This window comes from Misgurnus anguillicaudatus, chromosome 5 (assembly GCF_027580225.2).
Source record: "Misgurnus anguillicaudatus chromosome 5, ASM2758022v2, whole genome shotgun sequence".
Classification (NCBI taxonomy): domain Eukaryota; kingdom Metazoa; phylum Chordata; class Actinopteri; order Cypriniformes; family Cobitidae; genus Misgurnus; species Misgurnus anguillicaudatus.
Genome location: NC_073341.2, coordinates 16568933 through 16588149, shown reverse-complemented (window position 1 = coordinate 16588149; position 19217 = coordinate 16568933). Strand labels below are relative to the sequence as shown.

Genomic DNA, 19217 nt, shown 5'->3' with positions numbered 1-19217 from the left:
TGGCGGATGCTTGCGTGGCGGATGCTTGCGTGGCGGATGCTTGCGTGGCGGATGCTTGCGTGGCGGATGCTTGCGTGGCGGATGCTTGCGTGGCGGATGCTTGCGTGGCGGATGCTTGCGAGGCGGATGCTTGCGAGGCGGATGCTTGCGAGGCGGATGCTTGCGATATGCGTGTGATTCTGCCATTGTGTATAGTGATGTTGACTGGTGGTAGTGCTAAAAGTAAATCAATTATAGTGTCTGCACTTGGGTGTGGTGGAAGATCTATAATTGAGTTTATGAGCTGGTTTTCTATAGTTGCCGTTTGAATTTCACTTGAGGTTTTGAATGTGAGATTTCCATAGGAGTACATGGTGATGGAGGTGACTTTGTAATGTGTATTGCATTTTGGGCAGTGAACACGTGACACAGACATGGGCATGTTGGTGATTTTGTGGTGTTGTGGGCAGATGTGGTGAACATTGATTGTTGCGCCGATGATTTCTGTGGTGACGTTTGTGGATGTGGTGGTGTGCTGCGTGGTGAGAATCATGTCAGGGTCAGGGTCTTCTTCCAGTAGGGTGCTGTCTCTGGTACTGGTGATAATTAGATTACCCTTAAAGTGGCGGACTGAAACACTACTAAGGATGTACCAAGAGCCAATGTTCAAGGTCTTCTCACCCCAATTTGTGAAGTCAATTTGACCAGTGTTGTCCGCAACTCTGTATGTTGTGTTTGGAAAGAAACGTTGATCTTGAATAAAATTGTATCCTTGACTTTCAATGTGGATGATTTGCACTTTTACATTCACCTACAATTGGGAAGTAAAAAAACAATAAGTACAACAGCTGCAAATAGTGGACCTTTGTGGCATCTTAGAAAGAGTTCATTAAAAGAATGCAATTACTTACTCTTTGAAATTCATTTTCAATTTTCAGGACATCACGGATTGGAACCACTTTGTCACTTTCTGTGACCTTCAGTGTCGTGTTGTAGCTATAGTCTAGCCCCTTAATACACATCATCCGTGATTTGAACCCGAAGAGGACTTCTTGAGTCTGATCTACTCTTGATTGTTGCACAACTATGTTCTGCAAGTGCACTGGGGTCCTGTTTATTAAGGTAAGAGGGGCAAAGATAAAGTTGACATCAAATGCATTTCAACAATTTTAAGTAAAAGTTAGTGTTACCTCTGCAAATTCACCATTTGGAATTCAGAGTGCAGCTCTGGCTTGAACACAACCACTCTTTGTATCTTGAGTTTCTCTTGAATTTGTGCCTCAAAATAAGGGCGCTTGGCACCCCGTTTAAGGCTCGAAACATTATGTATATACCCTTTAACAGATTCGGTTTTTCTTTGGTCATTCATGTCTGGTAAAGGACAAAAATAAACGTAAGAGAAGAATCTCAAGTCTCAATTTTCGCTTTCAATTAACTCAACTTTAAGGCAATCAAGTTAAAACATTAATTAACCATAACCATTTTAGAGTGTTTGTAATACCTTAAGTTGAAGTATTGAAGTTTGGCTTGAAACAGGGCAAGACTTGAGTTGCTGGGATCTAGAATGTGTGCATTTAGTCATTTAGAAAACAAGAGAATTCACAAAGTGCAAAGAAACTTAATATTTTAGTGCTGTAAACTAAGTGTTACCTTCTGCAGATTTGGATGATTTGGCTGGTTTATGAGGCCTCCTTTTTTCTGTCAGAGTTGTAAAGAAATACATTAGACATTTAGGATTTCCATTTTTTTGTGTCAAGAAAACACATGATTTTTGTCAATCAAGATAGAATTAAAAAAAATTATTTTTGTCTAAGGTATTTTAACTGATGTTATTAAAACAAATTAAGTTTAAATAGATCTAATATTATATAACAAAAAGCAAATACCTGAATATTTTAATAATGCAAGTAACCTTCTTTCAATTTTGTCTGGCACAAGTGGCACAACAAATGGTATCTAGTATTATTTATATGGTATTTCTGAATATGTTTCACCTGTTTTTAATAAAGTAGTGATAATGAGGTAAATAGTTCAGGTGAAAAGGATTTAAATTTAACATTTAAATAGTGCTTTTTGAATAGGAGTGTTCACTTTTTTTGTTGTTAATATAGTTCTCAATGACTCAGCTTCACAGACTTGTTAATTCAATTTGGATGTTTAAGCACCTTTTTTAGAAGTGATTACACACTGATATCTTTGTTTGTCTCACTGATTCCTTGTAAAGGAGTGGAATATAAAATGGCATTTTACCTGAATGTTAAGTTTTACATTTTATCACAAACTAAAGTTTTTAATTTATATTTAAATTATTAAATCAAATGAAAAAAAAAACACAAGGTGATTGATGAATGTAATATTTACAGAGTTCTGAAATGCTATTAAGTCATTACTGCCTCCATACTCCTATTATGAGATTATTTATTTATTGCTCACCCCCTTTAATAGATAACTGCAACCTTCTCAATACTGTATTTTAAACCTGGGATGTGCCATATTGGATTCAAACCCATGACCTAAAAAGTCCTGGGTCTGTTTTTTAACCACACTCTTTTACTTGGAGTATTAGGATTAGTTCATATGCTTGGCCATAGATAATAATTAATTAGCACCAGATCTCAATTAGCAGTAAATTGGGTAGAGAAATGGGCAATGTGTTACTTCTTTCTTTCTACAGCAGGTAAGAATGTTTCAGAGCTTGTTTTGAATTCACTTTCTTTGCTTTTCTTAATATTTTATAAAACAGTGCTTTGAGGTAAAATAGTTATGTTACAAAAGACTTAAAAACATCTGAATTTGAACTATTGTTTGCCATGAACATTTAGTGGCAATGGCTTCTTTTAAATGTTGGTGTTCTAAACTACCATAACTAAACTCATAATTAGTGTCTTTGTGGGATTTAATTCTGTTACCATTTTGGTAACTAAACGTGTACAGTAACGTGTTAATGTTAAGCATTTGGTAAACTTTTTGTGATATGAACTAGTTTCGTTTTTAGAACAGTAACTGTTCACAAGGATTACAATCACCAAAACAAGTGTACTACAACTTTTGTGTGTGTGTGTGTGTGTGTGTGTGTGTGTACCTGGTAATTATCACGTTGTGGGGACCAATTGTCCCCACAAAGATAGGAATACTAGTGTTTTTGTGACCTTGTGGGGACATTTTGATGTCCCCATGAGGAAACAAGCTTATAAATCAAACAAAATGATGTTTATTGAAAATCTAAGGTACAAGAAAGTTTTCTGTGATGGTTGGGGTTAGGGAATGGGGTAGGTAAGGGGAATATAATATACAGTTTGTACAGTATAAAATGCATGACGTCTATGGAATGTCCCCACAAAACATGGAAACCAGAATGTGTGTGTGTACCACCTACAAATCTGTCTGGTATTATAAAGTTACACCAAATTAAAAGTTAATGCATGCCTAACTATGCTTTATTTTCTTTTTTTATGTGTGGTGGTGTATTGGTAAAAGGCTGCAAGTTGAGGTAAGTGAGAATTTTTTTTTTTAATCAAAGTATTTATTTGCTGTATAAATAAAAAAAAAACTTTAACCATACATGGCTAATAAGACTTATGTTTCTTGTGTGCTGAAAGACTTTGTAAAAGACTGCGCATTGACGTAAGTCAAATGTTTAATTATTATTAAAATACTACTTTAATTAATTGTAGTTGTTTGAATGCCAAGTGTTATCCACTTGTGTTGTAAGATAAATGAGACTGAAGTTTTATATGTAATGTTTTGTTGTTTTTACAGATGCCACGGCCAAAGAAGAGGTCTGCAATAGCGAAGAGGCTATATGCCGAACGATGTGTTACAGAGGCTGCACCGCTTCCTCTTAAAACAAGTCAAGCAGAGGCTGCACAGCTCCCTCTTAAAATAAGTAGAGCCGAGGTATCGCCACTTCCTCGTAAAACTAAGGTAGACTTGTCAGGAATTGCTGGCAAGTGCCATTGTGCAAAACCCCAGCAGGTTCCACTCCGTCCTGCAATAAAACGGGTAGAGGCTGCACCGCTCCCTCTTAAAACAAGTGTAGCCGAGGTTTTGCCGCTTCCTCGTAAAAAAATGGTAGGTTTGCCTGATGCAGGCAAGCTGTGGAAAACTATGGAAAACAAAGGTAAAACTATGGAAAACCAATCCAAAACCAAATCAATAAACCATCCAAACCCAATGAACTCTGAATCAAACTGTGAAATTTCCAAAAATGTACATGAAATTGCTTTGAAAGCTTTACCTGCAAGTGTTGAATTTCCACAGAAACCAGTGCTAAAAGGTTCCTTTCATCAAGGTGATGCCCGTTTTGGAGATTCACGCAACAGACAGTGTGGTGCTGTCAGTCTAACAGCAGTGTTGACAAGCAAGATGAAGAATGTGCTGACCTGGTCAACACGAGATCTTGATGGTGTTTTGGTGGCAGGAACACAGCTTTATGAAACTTTACGAAACCAGGGTAACATAAATGACCAGGAAGCCATGGGTAGGCATTACATTGCAGTCCATGAATTACCAAGGAGACATGTGCTGGGTAATACAGTCTTTTACATTGAGTACACAGATTCTCTGACCGGATTGGTAAATGTTGATGTTTACGATGAAGCAGTTAGCAGTGTGGTTATGCCACTTGATGTAGCTCTTCAGCAAACTCTACTGAGTGCTGATGCCTTTCTTTTGACTATATCTGCCAACACGTGTGCGGTCATTAAGCAGGGATCATGGTATGCTTTTGTTGATTCTCATGCTGTCAAAACAGAGACAAGTTACGTTGCTTATCACAGCAGTATACAATCCTTGTACAACTACATTAACGAGATTGCAATGTCATTTGGTGTAAATGAGCCACTATTTGAGATAACCGGAGTTATGGTTCATACAGATGCTGATGACTCTCAGTTGCTGGAAGCAGATAACAGCAGTCTTCCTTGTTCTTCCAGTAAGGTGCTTTACAGTGAAATTGTAAAACGCACACCCAAGGTATGTGAATCTGTGATGACGGAGGTTAGAACATCTGACTTTTCATTACCTGATGCTATAGTTTCAAATGCAAAAAGTAAGAACCTTCCAATACATACAGACCAAAATGTGTTCCAAAGTAAAGGGAAAAAGGCAAAAAGAAAGCAGTTTGATTTCCCAGATAAACAGTTGTCAAAATGCAATGTTGAAAATGTTGTAACTGATGACATTATTATTACTGACATTACTATTCCAGACATATTATTTTGTCCTTTGACTCATGAAGATCAGCAAGCTTTATGTAAAGTTGTACTTCTGACAAATGATAACAGTGACCGTAATGTTGTTATAAACTTTGGTCCAATTGCAGGTCCGTGTCAGACTAAGAGTATAAAAGCAGATGGCAATTGTTTTTTTAGATCACTGGCACATGTGATATGTGGAAGCGAAGAGAAACATTTGAAAATTCGCCGTGCAGTTGTCAAACATCTGAAAACGAATGGTCCGATGTTTCAGAGGTATGTCAGAAGTGAGTATGCTTCAGTAGATGACTATTTGACACAATCTAGAATCTTTTATTCTGGGTCATGGGTCACTGAAATCGATATATTTGCCGCTTCTGATCTGTTTAAAACCACCATAATGACATTTAATAATGGCAGATGGAGTGCTCATAACCCTAGTGGAGAGGTATTGACACCTAATGCAATTTATTTAAACAATTGTAACAATAATCATTATGAAGTTGTGATATGTGTTAAGCACAGAGATCAAGACTATGTTTGTGCTGGAGCATGTGACAATGGAACATCAAATGAGACGGCGAGTAAGCCATGTTTGCGAAAAAGAAAGGTAAGCGATGCTACAGAATCTTCTGCAAACAAGAGACATAGGAAGAGATACTCTAACAATAGTGAGTACAGACAAAAAAAACTGAAGTCCATGAAAACAAAATACTCTCATGATACTGATTACAGGGATAGTAAACTTGACTCTGCCAAAGCAAAATACTGTCATGATGCTCTTTACAGGGAAAGTAAACTTGACTCTGCCAAAGCAAAATACTGTCATGATGATCTTTACAGGAAAAGTATACTTGACTCTGCCAAAGCAAAATACCGTCATGATGTTGCTCACAGGGTGAGTAAACTTAAAAATCTTTATGATGCCTATCACAAAAATGTTGATGCTCGTATGGTTAAATGTGAACGCTCCAAGAGAAAATACCTTCAAAATCTGGCCTTTAAGGCAAGAGTACATGAGTTTTCCAGAAAGAAATACCTTCAAACAAAGAAGGAACAAAAACAAATTGATTCTATTATTGCTCATTTTCGCCAGGAAGTAAGTAGAGGACCAGAGTTTGCGTGCTGTGTCTGTCACCGTTTACTTTTCAGAAAGCAAGTAAAAGAATGCAAAACTGAATGCTATGAAAAGAAAGGAGAACGAATTGCTGCTTTGGCCAGAAGATGCATCACACTGAGGTATGTTCATGTTTGTGATGAGAGATGTTCTGGTAATTCTAATGTTTCTTCTGCAGAGTGCAAACTGTGGATCTGTCCAACATGTCATCGAAAAATCTTATATGGACAATTGCCTGCGGAAAGTGTTGCTAACAACATGCATTTGGTGGATATTCCATTTCAGCTGAAATGTCTTAATTCATTAGAACAACATCTTGTTGCTCGTAACATTCCTTTTTTGAAATTGCTTTGTCTCCCCCGTGGGAAACAACGGGGTTGTCATGGGCCAGTTGTCTGTGTGCCTGTAAATGCTTCTGACATCTGTAATATTCTTCCACGAAATGAATGTGATGACATGATGGTAAGGATCAAACTGAAGCGCAAGTTAACGTACAAAGGGCATTACGAGTATAAGTATGTGCACACTGATCGTGTTAGAAATGCTTTGAAATATTTAATCAGGTGCAATAGGTGGTATAAAGATGTTGAGATAAATGAATGGTGGGTCAACTCTTTGGATGAACCGCCAGAGAATGTTGTTTGTGATGAAATGCAGGAACAAACTGCTGAAGCTGAAAATGGTAATGGGCAAAAGGATCCTGAAGAAGAAACTGAGGAAGACTTGACCTATATCAAAGAGCAATGTGGTCTTTTGTCTGACACGTCATTACAACCTGTTGATGTTGGTTGTGAAATAATTGATCAGCATTTTCAGGATGTATTAAATGTTGCGCCAGCTGAAGGTAAGAGTCCTGTTAAATTGCTATCTGATAAAACAAATGAAGCTAAATGTTTTCCTGTTCTTTTTCCAACTGGTGGCCCAACATTTCATGATGACAGGGAAGTAAAAATCACACTGTCCCGATACCTAAATGCGAGAATTCTGAATGCAGATGGGCGTTTTGCACAAAACACAGACTTTATATTTTATGCACAGTATTTGTCAGAATTGGATCAAATTGTGTCTAACGTTTCTATTGCTTTACGAAAAGGTTCAGACAAGAGTTTGTTACAGGCAGTTACATCAGATGTGCTCACTAACCCGGAATCGTTAACCAAGTTGCTGAATTACGATGAAGGCTACAAGTTTTTAAGGCCAGTCCGTGGAACACCGCCATATTGGCAAGCTACTCAAAAAGACATTTTTGCACTTATAAGACAACTAGGTATTCCAACTTTCTTTGCATCATTTAGCTCAGCAGATCTAAGGTGGCCTGAAATGATCAAAACCATTCTTATTCAAGAAGGTAAGAATTTAAATGTTGATGAGCTTGATTGGTCTGAAAAATGTGGGCTGATTAGAAGAAATCCAGTCACTGCTGCAAGAATGTTTGACCATAGGTGGCATTGTTTTTTGAAAGATGTAATTATGTCTCCTGCTCAACCTATTGGAAAGGTCATCGATTACTTTTACCGTGTGGAATTTCAGCAGCGTGGATCTCCTCATGTTCATTGTCTGTTTTGGGTAGAAAATGCTCCAAAGTTAAATGAAGATAATGAAGACAATGATGCTTTGGTTGCTGCATTTGTAGATCGTTACATCACTTGTGAGATCCCTAGTGAGGATGATTCTGAATTGTATGAGACAGTCAACAGTGTTCAGAAGCACAGCATCAGACATTCTAAGACATGTCGTAAGAAAAACACAGTTTGTAGGTTTAATTTTCCACGGCCACCATCTGGTCGCACATTTATATCAAGAGCCTATTTGGGGCAATGCAATGATGAAAATGAGACTGCAAGTGCAGTTTTGAAGAAAATTAAAAGTGCCTTAACAGATTTTGATGTCAGTTTTGTTTCAACAGATGCATTATTTCAATCAATTGGGATTGATCAGGCTGTGTTTGAGAAGGCTTACAAGAAATGTTCAAAGAAGAAAAGTGTTGTCTTGAAACGAAATCCAAATGATGTTTGGGTAAACCAGTATAATAAACATCTTATACGTGCATGGCACGGCAACATGGATATCCAGTATGTCACTGATGCTTACTCTGTAGTGGTTTATATTATTAGTTATATCACAAAAGCAGAGCAAGAAATTGGACTGTTGCTGCAACGTGCACAGAATGAAGCGTTGGATGGAAATCATGAAGCAAGATCAGCTTTGAAAAGGTTGGGAAGCATATATTTACACAACAGGGAAATCTCTTCTCAAGAGGCGGTGTATCGACTAACAGGTATGCACTTGAAAGAATGTTCTCGCAAAGTCCAGTTTATTCCAATTGGCACAGACCCTGTGAAAATGAGTTTACCTCTGCATGTGCTGCAAGCTGAGCAGTCAGGTGAGAAAAGCACTATTTGGATGAAGAGTCTCGTTGACAGGTACAAGAGTAGACCCAAAACACAAAATTTTGATGTTATGTGTATTGCAAGTTTTTGTTCAGAATACAGGATATTGTCACAATCTGAGATTTCTTCACAAAAGTCCTCCAAAGACAAAGTGATCAAGCTTAACAACAACTGTGGCTATATGATACGAAGAAGTCGAACCAAGCCAGCAGTGGTCAGGTATCCGAGATTTTCACCAACAAAGGATCCAGAGAAGTACCACCATTCATTGTTACAACTTTTTTTACCACATTATGAAGATTGGCAGCTGAAACCAGATAATTTTAACACTTATGAAGATTTCTACAACCATGGTGCTGTAAAATGTGGAAGTAGTCTAGCAAGTGTCAAGTGTACTGTTGATGCAAATCGAGCAGTTTTTGAAAAGGAAAGTGATAAAATAAATAGAGCTCAACAGCTTTTAGAGCAAGGTGTCGATTTAGAAGATGCTTGGGCTCTATTGTGCCCTGAAACTGAAAAAGAACGTGATGAATGTTTAAATCTAAAGAAGCAACGAGTATTGCCAGATGAAGATGATTCTGGCACACTTATTCCAGATCTTGCAGCAAATGCTCAAACTGCATTCACAATTGATACTAGTAATGTTACAATGTCTAGAGATGAAGCATTGAGTTTACTAAGATCTTTAAACGCTGAACAATCTGCAGTATTTCACAAAGTCCGCAAATGGTGTCTACAGAAAGTATATGGTGAAAATTCTGAACCATTTTTCTTGTTTGTTACAGGTGGAGCAGGCACAGGAAAAAGTCATTTAATCAAAGCAATTCATTATGAATCTTGTAGGCTCTTATCTCAGCTATCTGATAACCCTGATGATAGAACTGTGATTTTATGTGCCTCAACAGGTGTAGCTGCTTACAACATTGGTGCCGCAACCATCCACAACACCTTTTCTATTGGTGTTAATGTCAAATTGCCATATCAACCTTTAAGTGATGACAAAATCAATTCTCTGCGTTCCAAAATGGCTTGTTTGCAAATCTTGATCATTGATGAGATATCCATGGTTGACCATCACCTTTTGTCTTATGTTCATGGCAGGCTGCGACAAATCAAGCAAACTGGTGACTACTCTGTATTTGGAAAAGTAAGCATTATTGCTGTAGGAGATTTCTATCAGCTTCCGCCTGTCAAAGGTACTCCCCTCTATGCCGATGCAAAAGGAGTGAATCTTTGGGATAACATCTTTGAAATTGCTGAATTAACAAATGTTGTTAGGCAAGAAGATGCATCTTTTGCAGAAATGTTAAATCGTGTGAGAGTTCGTAAAAAAAAATGAATCTCTGAGTCTAAGTGACATTAACATGCTGAAGCAATGTGAAACTGGTGAGGTATGTACTGATATTCACATATTTCCTACAAATTCTGAAGTTGATGAATATAACATGCTCATGCTTCATGAGTGTTGTCCAGATGTGATCAGTATTCGAGCTCGAGATTTTGTGAGGAATCCTAAAACTGGACGAATGGAACCCAAGGTTGGAATGCATACAAAAGTTTTCAACTCTTGTTTATCTACCTTCGTTTCCTTGGGTGTTGGGGCAAGAGTAATGTTAAAGAAAAACGTGGATGTTTCTGATGGCCTTGTTAATGGAGCATTTGGCACTGTTGTCCACATAAGTGAAAGTCAGAAACATGATGATGACAATGACAATGATTTCCCCTCAGCCATTCACGTAGTCTTTGATGATCCAAATGTTGGTAAAGTTCAGCGATTAAACCAACAGCCGAGATTTTCCAAAAACGCAACTGTAATTGAAGCACAAGAAGATCATGTCACAAATGATGGTGGCATAAGACGTCAGTTTCCACTGAAATTGGCATGGGCGTGCACTGTACACAAAGTGCAAGGGCTTACAGTAGATAAAGCTGTTGTATCGCTTGACAAGATCTTTGCTCCAGGACAAGCATATGTTGCATTGAGTCGTGTGAGAACCATCGATGGATTGATCATTCAAAACTTCAAGGAGTCTGCCATATATTGCAATAATAAAATTGAGCAAGCAATGAAAAATATGGTCAAATTCTCTTTAGAGAACAACGGTTTCAGAAATACACCGGGTATATTTAGAATTGCTCTTCATAATGTGCAAAGTCTTCAAGCTCACATTCAAGATGTTCGAGCTCACAGACAGCTTTTGAATGCAGATTGCATTTGTTTAACTGAAACATGGTTAAAAGCTGAAGACAAGGAAGATGAAGTACAGATACCAGGATTTAATTTTAAGCATAATCCAAGAGCTAATTGTTATGATAACAGCAGTCTGCTTTTCAGTAATTTAAAACACCAACGAGGAGGAGGAGTTGGAATATACTGTTGTCAAAATGTGGTTTCTAATGTCATCATTCCAGAACCTTGTAATTTGGAATGTCTCTACTTGACAATTCCACATGTGAATTTAAATGTTGCACTGCTGTACAGGCCTAATTCATATCCAATTGACATGTTTCGACTAAATGTATCACATGTCATTGCTGAGCTGGAGAAACATGCCGGAACCAAACTAATTATGGGGGACTTCAATGAAGATATCATAACATCATCTACTATTAGGATGTTGATGGAATTTAATGGATACAGTCAACATGTGCAACATCCAACAACTGAAAAACGTACATTAATAGATCACGTGTATGCTAAAGATGTGCAAAATATTTCAGTTGAAATTAGTTCGACATATTATAGTTATCACGAGGCAGTGCTGGTTACAGTATGGTAATATGTTTGTATATTGAACACTATATGACTTTGATTTCTCTTGTCTATTTGTCTTTGTGTCTGTCTGTTCTACAATGTGATGCTAACACTGAGAGTGATGTCTACAAAATGCTGTACAGGTTTGCAACTGGTAAAGGTATGCTACTAATCTATCTATATCAAACGGTTTACTTAAAGATGCATCAGTTTTATTTGGTACTACCATATCAACAAGGAAGAAAGTCATGTAAGGTATTTTGCTTGTATGGAATGTATGCCCATTCCAAGATATTTGTATTACTGTATGGTCTCTCTTTCTATATCCCAAGTGCCAACCATGGTAAGAATCAAAGATGTCCAGATTACTAGCAACTGCATTCCAGCTTTTATCCAGGTATCACAGAGTCCTACATTTCACTTAACACCTAGTCTTTCTAGAACTTCAAAGCTACACACAGACACGTTTTTTGTAGTATTTGGTGTATAGCTGAGAATGTTTTTGTGCACATAGCTTATAAATTTAATTACATTTCAAAGCAATTTCAAAATGACTAAATGTTTCAGATTTTTAGGTGACTTAATTTATATTACTTCTGTTTAATTTCTACATAGCACAAGCCATCCATACAACACTGGGGGGGGGGGGGGCACAAACCGCATAAGAAGCGTCCAACAAAGACTGCCTGCATTCCTACGCAACTAATTTCATAGCACTACATAAAGAGTCAACATGGAGAAGCCCACAATAAAAGGTCAATTTAAGGCTATATTTTACCTCTGTATATAAAAATCTATTATTTTAACCTTTTAAATGTTAAAGTTTTGCTTAGTCCAATAAAATATTTTTTCAGCTAATAAATCACCGTGAATTATTAACTTTTGTAAATTTGTCATGGTTAAAGTTTTACTTTTATTTAAACACTATGTGTTTTTTTATTTTCAGGTTACCAAAATGCACTGATGCTGAAAATCTACATTCTCATCATGACTCATCTGTGAACTATAAATGTATTGTCTATTGGTCCTAAGCACAGATGAACCCACTAACAATACATTTTCAGCTTTGTACAACTTCAAGACTAATGAGAACATTCTGAGATTCAAAATCTCCTATAAAGATATGAACTACATACAAAAAGGTTATTTAAGAAACGGTTTTCACATAACTTGCTAAATGTTTTATAGTACACCCTTCAATTAAGTCATAAACATAAAAATATTTTGCTTTCAGATTTTCTGCTAACATCATTCCCTCTACATACTCATCATTATGCTGTGCCTCATGAGCTGGTATGAAGTAAACAACATATTTAAAGGTAAATGAAGTGTGTATTATGTGTGCAAAACCTTAAAATACACTTTAATCATGAATCATGCATTAACCCACTAACTATTCATTTTACCGTTTTAAATGGTGCATTGACATATCTGTGGATGCACTGGGACACATCATCAGTGAACTTTTCAGAGATCCTTTGGTAGTTTGGATGTCAACATCACACACTCTCTTGGTTGACTCAGCTGGGATTGTTTGGGTCCCCAATTGTGGCCCACCATCACTGACCCACTTTTTTAAACCAAATTAACATTAAGGCTTTCTTTGCCTCCTGTAGGTTAGACTATCTTACACTGGGAACAGCCAACAAAGCCTATTCATCCAACCTCAACACTGCTCACTGTGAACTTTCCAGCTCATCCTCTGACCCCCCCCCCCCCAGAGATCCTGGTATTTGTCCCTAACACTCATTCGCCTCTTCCATGCATCCCTTAGAAGGAACTGTCAATAATACTAAGATGACCCGGTTTGCAGGAATGCATGTCAGCACCATATGAACAGGTTGATGTTACAATGACTATCCAGATCAACCCACAATTCCAAGTCTAATGCTGATGAGAGCAGGTTGGCAATCAATGTCACACTAATCAACATTCATAAAGCTCCAAATGTTTTTCCTACCATTGCACTGAAAAAAGTTTCTGCCACAGACCTCAGGACCCGATTGTGTCACCAGCAGTAGAAGTCCTATCCTACAGCTGTCAAGCAGAAACTATGATCATTGTCACAGAAGGGGAAATCTGCAGAGAGTGTTGGTATGTTGCTCTTTCACCTGCAAATCATGGCCAGCTTGAACATTAAGGCTTTCTTTGCATCTTGTAGGTTAGACTATCTTACACTGGGAACGGCCAACAAAGCCTATTCTTCCAACCTCAACACTGCTCACTGTGAACTTTCCAGCTCATCCTCTGACCCCCCCCCCCCCCCCCCCCCCCAGAGATCCTGGTATTTGTCCCTAACACTCATTCGCCTCTTCCATGCATCCCTTCCAAGGAACTGTCAATAAAACTAAGATGACCCGGTTTGCAGGAATGCATGTCAGCACCATATGAACAGCTCTACAGCTGTCATGCAGATACTATGATCATTGTCACAGAAGGGGAAATCTGCAGAGAGTGTTGGTACGTTGCTCTTTCACCAGCAAATCATGGCCAGCTTGGATCATGAACTTGATACTCCGTGACTGGGCCTTTCTGATGTTATTCCATGTCAGCCTGCCATGTAATTTGTTTCTATGCTTTAAAGACACAAGCACAGTTCAATACCTACTGTGAAAATCTGAGGCCTTTGGACTGCTGTACTGCAACTTGAAAAATGTGAGCTTAAAAGATTTTTAAATGCATTCTGATTGTAGGATGTTTTTATCATTGTTACTCATTTTAACATTGTTTTCCCCTTCTTCTAGTGAAAACAACAGACTCTACAATCAATTTAGAGAATATCCATAAAATAATTTCAGCTATGAATACTCAATCATCCAAGTAATATTACTATGCAATACAACTGGTATGGATGGCTTGTATTATAAATAAATACAACATTGATGAAAATGTACTTGGTCTCTGACATTTATTGATTGGAATTCTTAGTATAAGGTGAATTATGCTACTATAGAAATCTCATTTAAATTTGGGTATCTTGTTACATGTACTAAATTTGGTTTTATGAGCAGAGTAGTTAAATATGTCTTAAATTTATCAGTAGTGAAATTTGGTTCCATGAACCCTACAAATTAAAGGCGGAGTCCATGATGTTTGAAAGCCAATGTTGATATTTGAAATCACCTAAACAAACACGCCCTACCCCAATAGAATCTGGACCTTCTGTTGATAGACCCGCCCCACACATATGCAAACCGGCATTTGATTTGATTTGATTGGCTATAAGTGTGTTTTGGTAGTCGGCCCGTCTCCTTTTCCAACGCGTTTTTCAAACATCGTGGACTCCGCCTTTAAGATTCACTAAATAACAAAGTGTTTTTCTCAAATCTGACTTGTTTTGCATATCTGGCAACAAAACCACACATTTTAGATTTGGTCCATAGTTGTTGCTTTGTGTTATAGACAGAAAAAGCATACATTCACAATTTATTAAAACTGCAAAAGAAAATATTTGTAAATGAACAGTACATGGGTTTTGAACACAACTCCTTAAAGGTTACAGGTTAGTGGCTTAAATAGAAAGAACATGAAAAATATATACATTCAGAGGCAAATGTGCAGGTAAAGAATACACTGACATTTTGTAGATAAATCCATCAGAAGTATGTTTATAAATTCAGATTTGGACATGTGCCAATAAATACAGTATATATGTCAAGAAGATAATTTAAGTGAGAATGTGTCTAAGTGTTTCGCTCAGGGCACAATGGTGTGTCACAGTGGATTCGAACCCAGGTCTCCCACGCCAAAGGTGTGTGCCTTATCCCCTGCACCATCACCATTTCACTGGTAATGACACCACAGATCAGAAATAAAAAATAACATGGACATACAATGAGAATCAGATAACTTAAATGGGAAAAATGTCAAGACAAACACCCCTGCACATGGGATTCGAACCCACGAGCTCATGATCTCTTTGCATACGACTTAACAGATGCGCCACTCAGAAGACACAGCTCAAGGAGCAGCAGAAAAGACCTTACATGCCATACAAAGAATTCAGAAGTTATAAGCAGTTCTATAAGAACTGTTATAGTTTATACCCCTAGGTGGCGCTGTTCTCTGATTTCCTCAGGACGTCATGCCGAAGCTCCCTACCGATTTTTGCGCCGATATATCCGATACTTCAAAAGTTATAGCAATTTATCACAGATTTCAAAATGGCGGACAGGCGGTTCGGTCAATCCCGGCATAATACATATCGACAGATGCGGCATGAGCCAAGGAATCCGTAGACACCAAGATCATAATTTTCTGACAAACGATTCAGAAGTTATGCGCAAAAATAGCCTTTTTTCCTATCTCATGACCCATAGGTGGCGCTGTCACCAAATTTGGCATGGACCCCCATTTCATGGTCGACATGAAGCGTACCAAATTTCATCTCGATTAATCAAAGAATGACCGAGATACAGCTTCAGAACCAATTTTGCGTCAATCTCGTTAAGTTCACGCATTAATTACTTTTGAATAAAGAAAAATATCAAAATTCTGTTCAGTCATTTCTATGCGGCTCACTCCAAAGATCACATGTGCCAAATCTCATAAGAATTGAACCAAATTTGAAGGAGGAGTAGCGAAAAAACGAAATACTGTACATTTCAAAATGGCCGATACTGTAATGGGAGGAGTCTTACTGTAAAGTATCAAATGCAATAAGCGGGATGAGAGCAATCACGTGTACTAAGTAGAATTCTCATAGATCTAATGGATCACGAGTTATAACCATTTGAACATTTAATTTTTGAGATGATGGTGGCGCTATAGAGTTACTGCTAGAGACCCCATTTTTGGCCAAATGACTATTTATGACCACCACTACAACTGTGCCAAATTTCATCATTTTCCTACATACGGTTCATATGGCTGCCATAGACTCCCATTGGGGAAGAAGATTAAGAAGAAAAATACTAACAGAAACAATAGGTGCCACAGCACCATAGGTGCTTGGCCCCTAATAAATATAGCTGCAAGCAGCAACACGGGGTCAAGCACCTTCGGCGCAATGCACACACAGCACAGCAAGCACACAAAGCACAGCAAGCTCACAATGCACAGCAAGCACACAAAGCACAGCAATTATACAAATCACAGCAGGCACACAAAGCACAGCAAGCTCACAAAGCACAGCAAGCACACAAAGCACCGCAAGCACACAAAAGCACAACAAGCACACAAAGCATAGCAAGATCACAAAGCACAGCAATTACACAAATCACAGCCGGCACACAAAGCACAGCAAGCTCACAAAGCACACAAAGCACAGCAAGCACACAAAGCACAGCAAGCACAGCAATTACACAAATCACAGCAGGCACACAAAGCACAGCAAGCTCACAAAGCACAGCAAGCACACAAAGCATAGCAAGCTCACAAAGCACAGCAAGCACACAAAGCACAGCAAGCTCACAAAGCACAGCAAGAACCACCATAATGCAGAGCAACAACAGCAAACATGGAAAAATAGAACACATGTGAACTACAGACAGGTTGAGAAGAATTGATGAGGAAGAACAAAACGTCATGACTCAGGTGGGATTTGAACCCAGGAACTCAGAATCTCAATGCATATGATTAACTAGATGCGCCACTCAGTTGACACAGTTCATGAAGCAGCAGACAAGAGATTAGAGAGCTGAAAGGATTAACATATGTCAATCACCAAAGATGCAGGAAAGACACAGCAGAAGCACCACAATGCAGAGCAACAACAGCAAACATGGAAAAATAGAACACATGTGAACTACAGACAGGTTGAGAAGAATTAATGAGGAAGAACAAAACATCATGACTCAGGTGGGATTCGAACCCAGGAACTTAGAATCTAAAGGCAATTGGTTAACTAGATGCGCCACTCAGTTTACACAGTTCATGAGGCAGCAGACAAGAGATTAGAGAGCTGAAAGGATTAACATGTCAATCACCAAAGATGCAGAATTGACACAGCAGAAGTAGAAATAACAGAAATACAATGTACATTAGTTCAAGTGAAATTGAAGACAAGCAGATCATTATGTATAGTGATGCTATACAATGTAATATACAGTCACATTAATTTATTACTATGACAAATAGACAACGTCACAGGCACGGTAAACTTTAGAGTGGTATTTCTAAGAAGGAGAACAGAATATCAAAAATCTGTTCGGTCACATCTGTGCGGATTGCTCCAAACATTATACGAGCAGAACCTGACATAAAATACACAAAATTTGTAAAAGGAGCAGCGAAAAAATCATTTACCATATGCCTTATAATAACACCTGAACATAATGTTGGAAAATGACAAACAAGGTATCGTTGCGATCGGCATAAAACAGTGAATACAATTTCAAAAAGAAATTAATATCAGACAAAGTAATCAGAAGTTATAAGCAGTTCAATAAGAACTGTTATAGTTTATAACCCCTAGGTGGCGCTGTACTCTGACTTCCCATGTACCTTCAGGACATCATGTCGAAGCTCCTTACCATTTTTTTGCGCGGATATGTCCAATAGTTCAAAAAATATAACAATTTATTTGAAATTTCAAAATGGCGGACAGGCGGTTTGGTCAAACCCGGCATAATTCACATCGACAGATGCGGCATGAGATAAGCAATCCATAGACATCAAGATCATAATTTTCTGACAAACAGTTCAGAAGTTATGAGCAATAATAGCCTATTTTTCTATCTCATGACCCATAGGTGGCGCTGTCACCAAATTTGGCATGGACCCCATGTTCATGGTCCACATGAAGTGTACCAAATTTCATTTCAATTGATCAAAGAATGACTGAGCTACAGCTTCAGAACCATTTTTGCGTCAACCTCGTTAAGTTTGCGCATTTAGTACTTTTGAACAAAGATCAATATCAAAATTCTGTTCGGTCATTTCTATGCGGCTCACTCCAAAGATCATCTGTGCCAAATCTCATAAGAATTGAACCGCATTTGAAGGAGGAGTAGCGAAAAAACGAAAAACTGTACATTTCAAAATGGCCGCTCCTGTAATGGGTGGAGTCTTACTGTAAAGTATCAAATTCAATAAGCACGATGAGAGCAATCACGTGTACTAAGTAGAATTTTCATAGATCAAATGGTTCACCAATTATAACAGTTTGAACATTGATTTTTTGGACTACTGGTGGCGCTATAGAGTTACTGCTAAAGACCCCATTTTTGGTCACATGACTATTTATGACCACCTCTACATCTGTGCCAAATTTCATCATTTTCCTATGTACGGTTCATAGGGCTGCCATAGACTCCCATTGGGGAAAAATAATAATAATAATAATAATAATACTAACAAAAACAATAGGTGTCTCAGCACCTTTGGTGCTTGACCCCTAACAATACCAATAGGTGCCATAGCACCATAGGTGCTTGGCCCCTAATAATACTAACAGAAACAATAGGTGCCACAGCACCATAGGTGCTTGGCCCCTAATAATACTAACAATTCCAATAGGTGTCTCAGCACCTTCGGTGCTTGACCCCTAAATATAGCTGCAAGCAGCAACACGGGGTCAAGCACCTTCGGCGCAATGCACACACAGCACAGCAAGCACACAAAGCACAGCAAGCTCACAATGCACAGCAAGCACACAAAGCACAGCAATTACACAAATCACAGCAGGCACACAAAGCACAGCAAGCTCACAAAGCACAGCAAGCACACAAAGCACAGCAAGCACACAAAGCACAGCAAGCTCACAATGCACAGCAAGCACACAAAGCACAGCAATTACACAAATCACAGCAGGCACACAAAGCACAGCAAGCTCACAAAGC

At 38.3% G+C, this 19217-nt stretch overlaps 1 protein-coding gene and 1 long non-coding RNA gene across 3 annotated transcripts; both read left to right on the top strand.

Annotated features, from left to right (window-relative positions):
* The first annotated feature begins 4047 nt into the window (after positions 1–4047).
* Positions 4048–11889, top strand: LOC141349171 (uncharacterized). Its single transcript, XM_073867379.1, is given in 4 exon segments — positions 4048–4953; positions 5695–5758; positions 6470–10017; positions 10019–11889. Coding segments are annotated over 4 exon segments (5961 nt in total). The 3' UTR covers positions 11462–11889.
* A 191-nt stretch (positions 11890–12080) lies between these two features.
* LOC141363934 (uncharacterized) lies at positions 12081–14329 on the top strand. 2 transcript variants are annotated; one of them, XR_012369629.1, is made up of 7 exons: positions 12081–12191; positions 12383–12578; positions 12671–12755; positions 13053–13339; positions 13426–13530; positions 13598–14091; positions 14181–14329. It is a non-coding gene; the product is annotated as an uncharacterized lncRNA (long non-coding RNA). The 2 variants fall into 2 exon arrangements; XR_012369628.1 differs by having other exon boundaries at positions 13053–13530.
* Positions 14330–19217: the final 4888 nt, after the last annotated feature.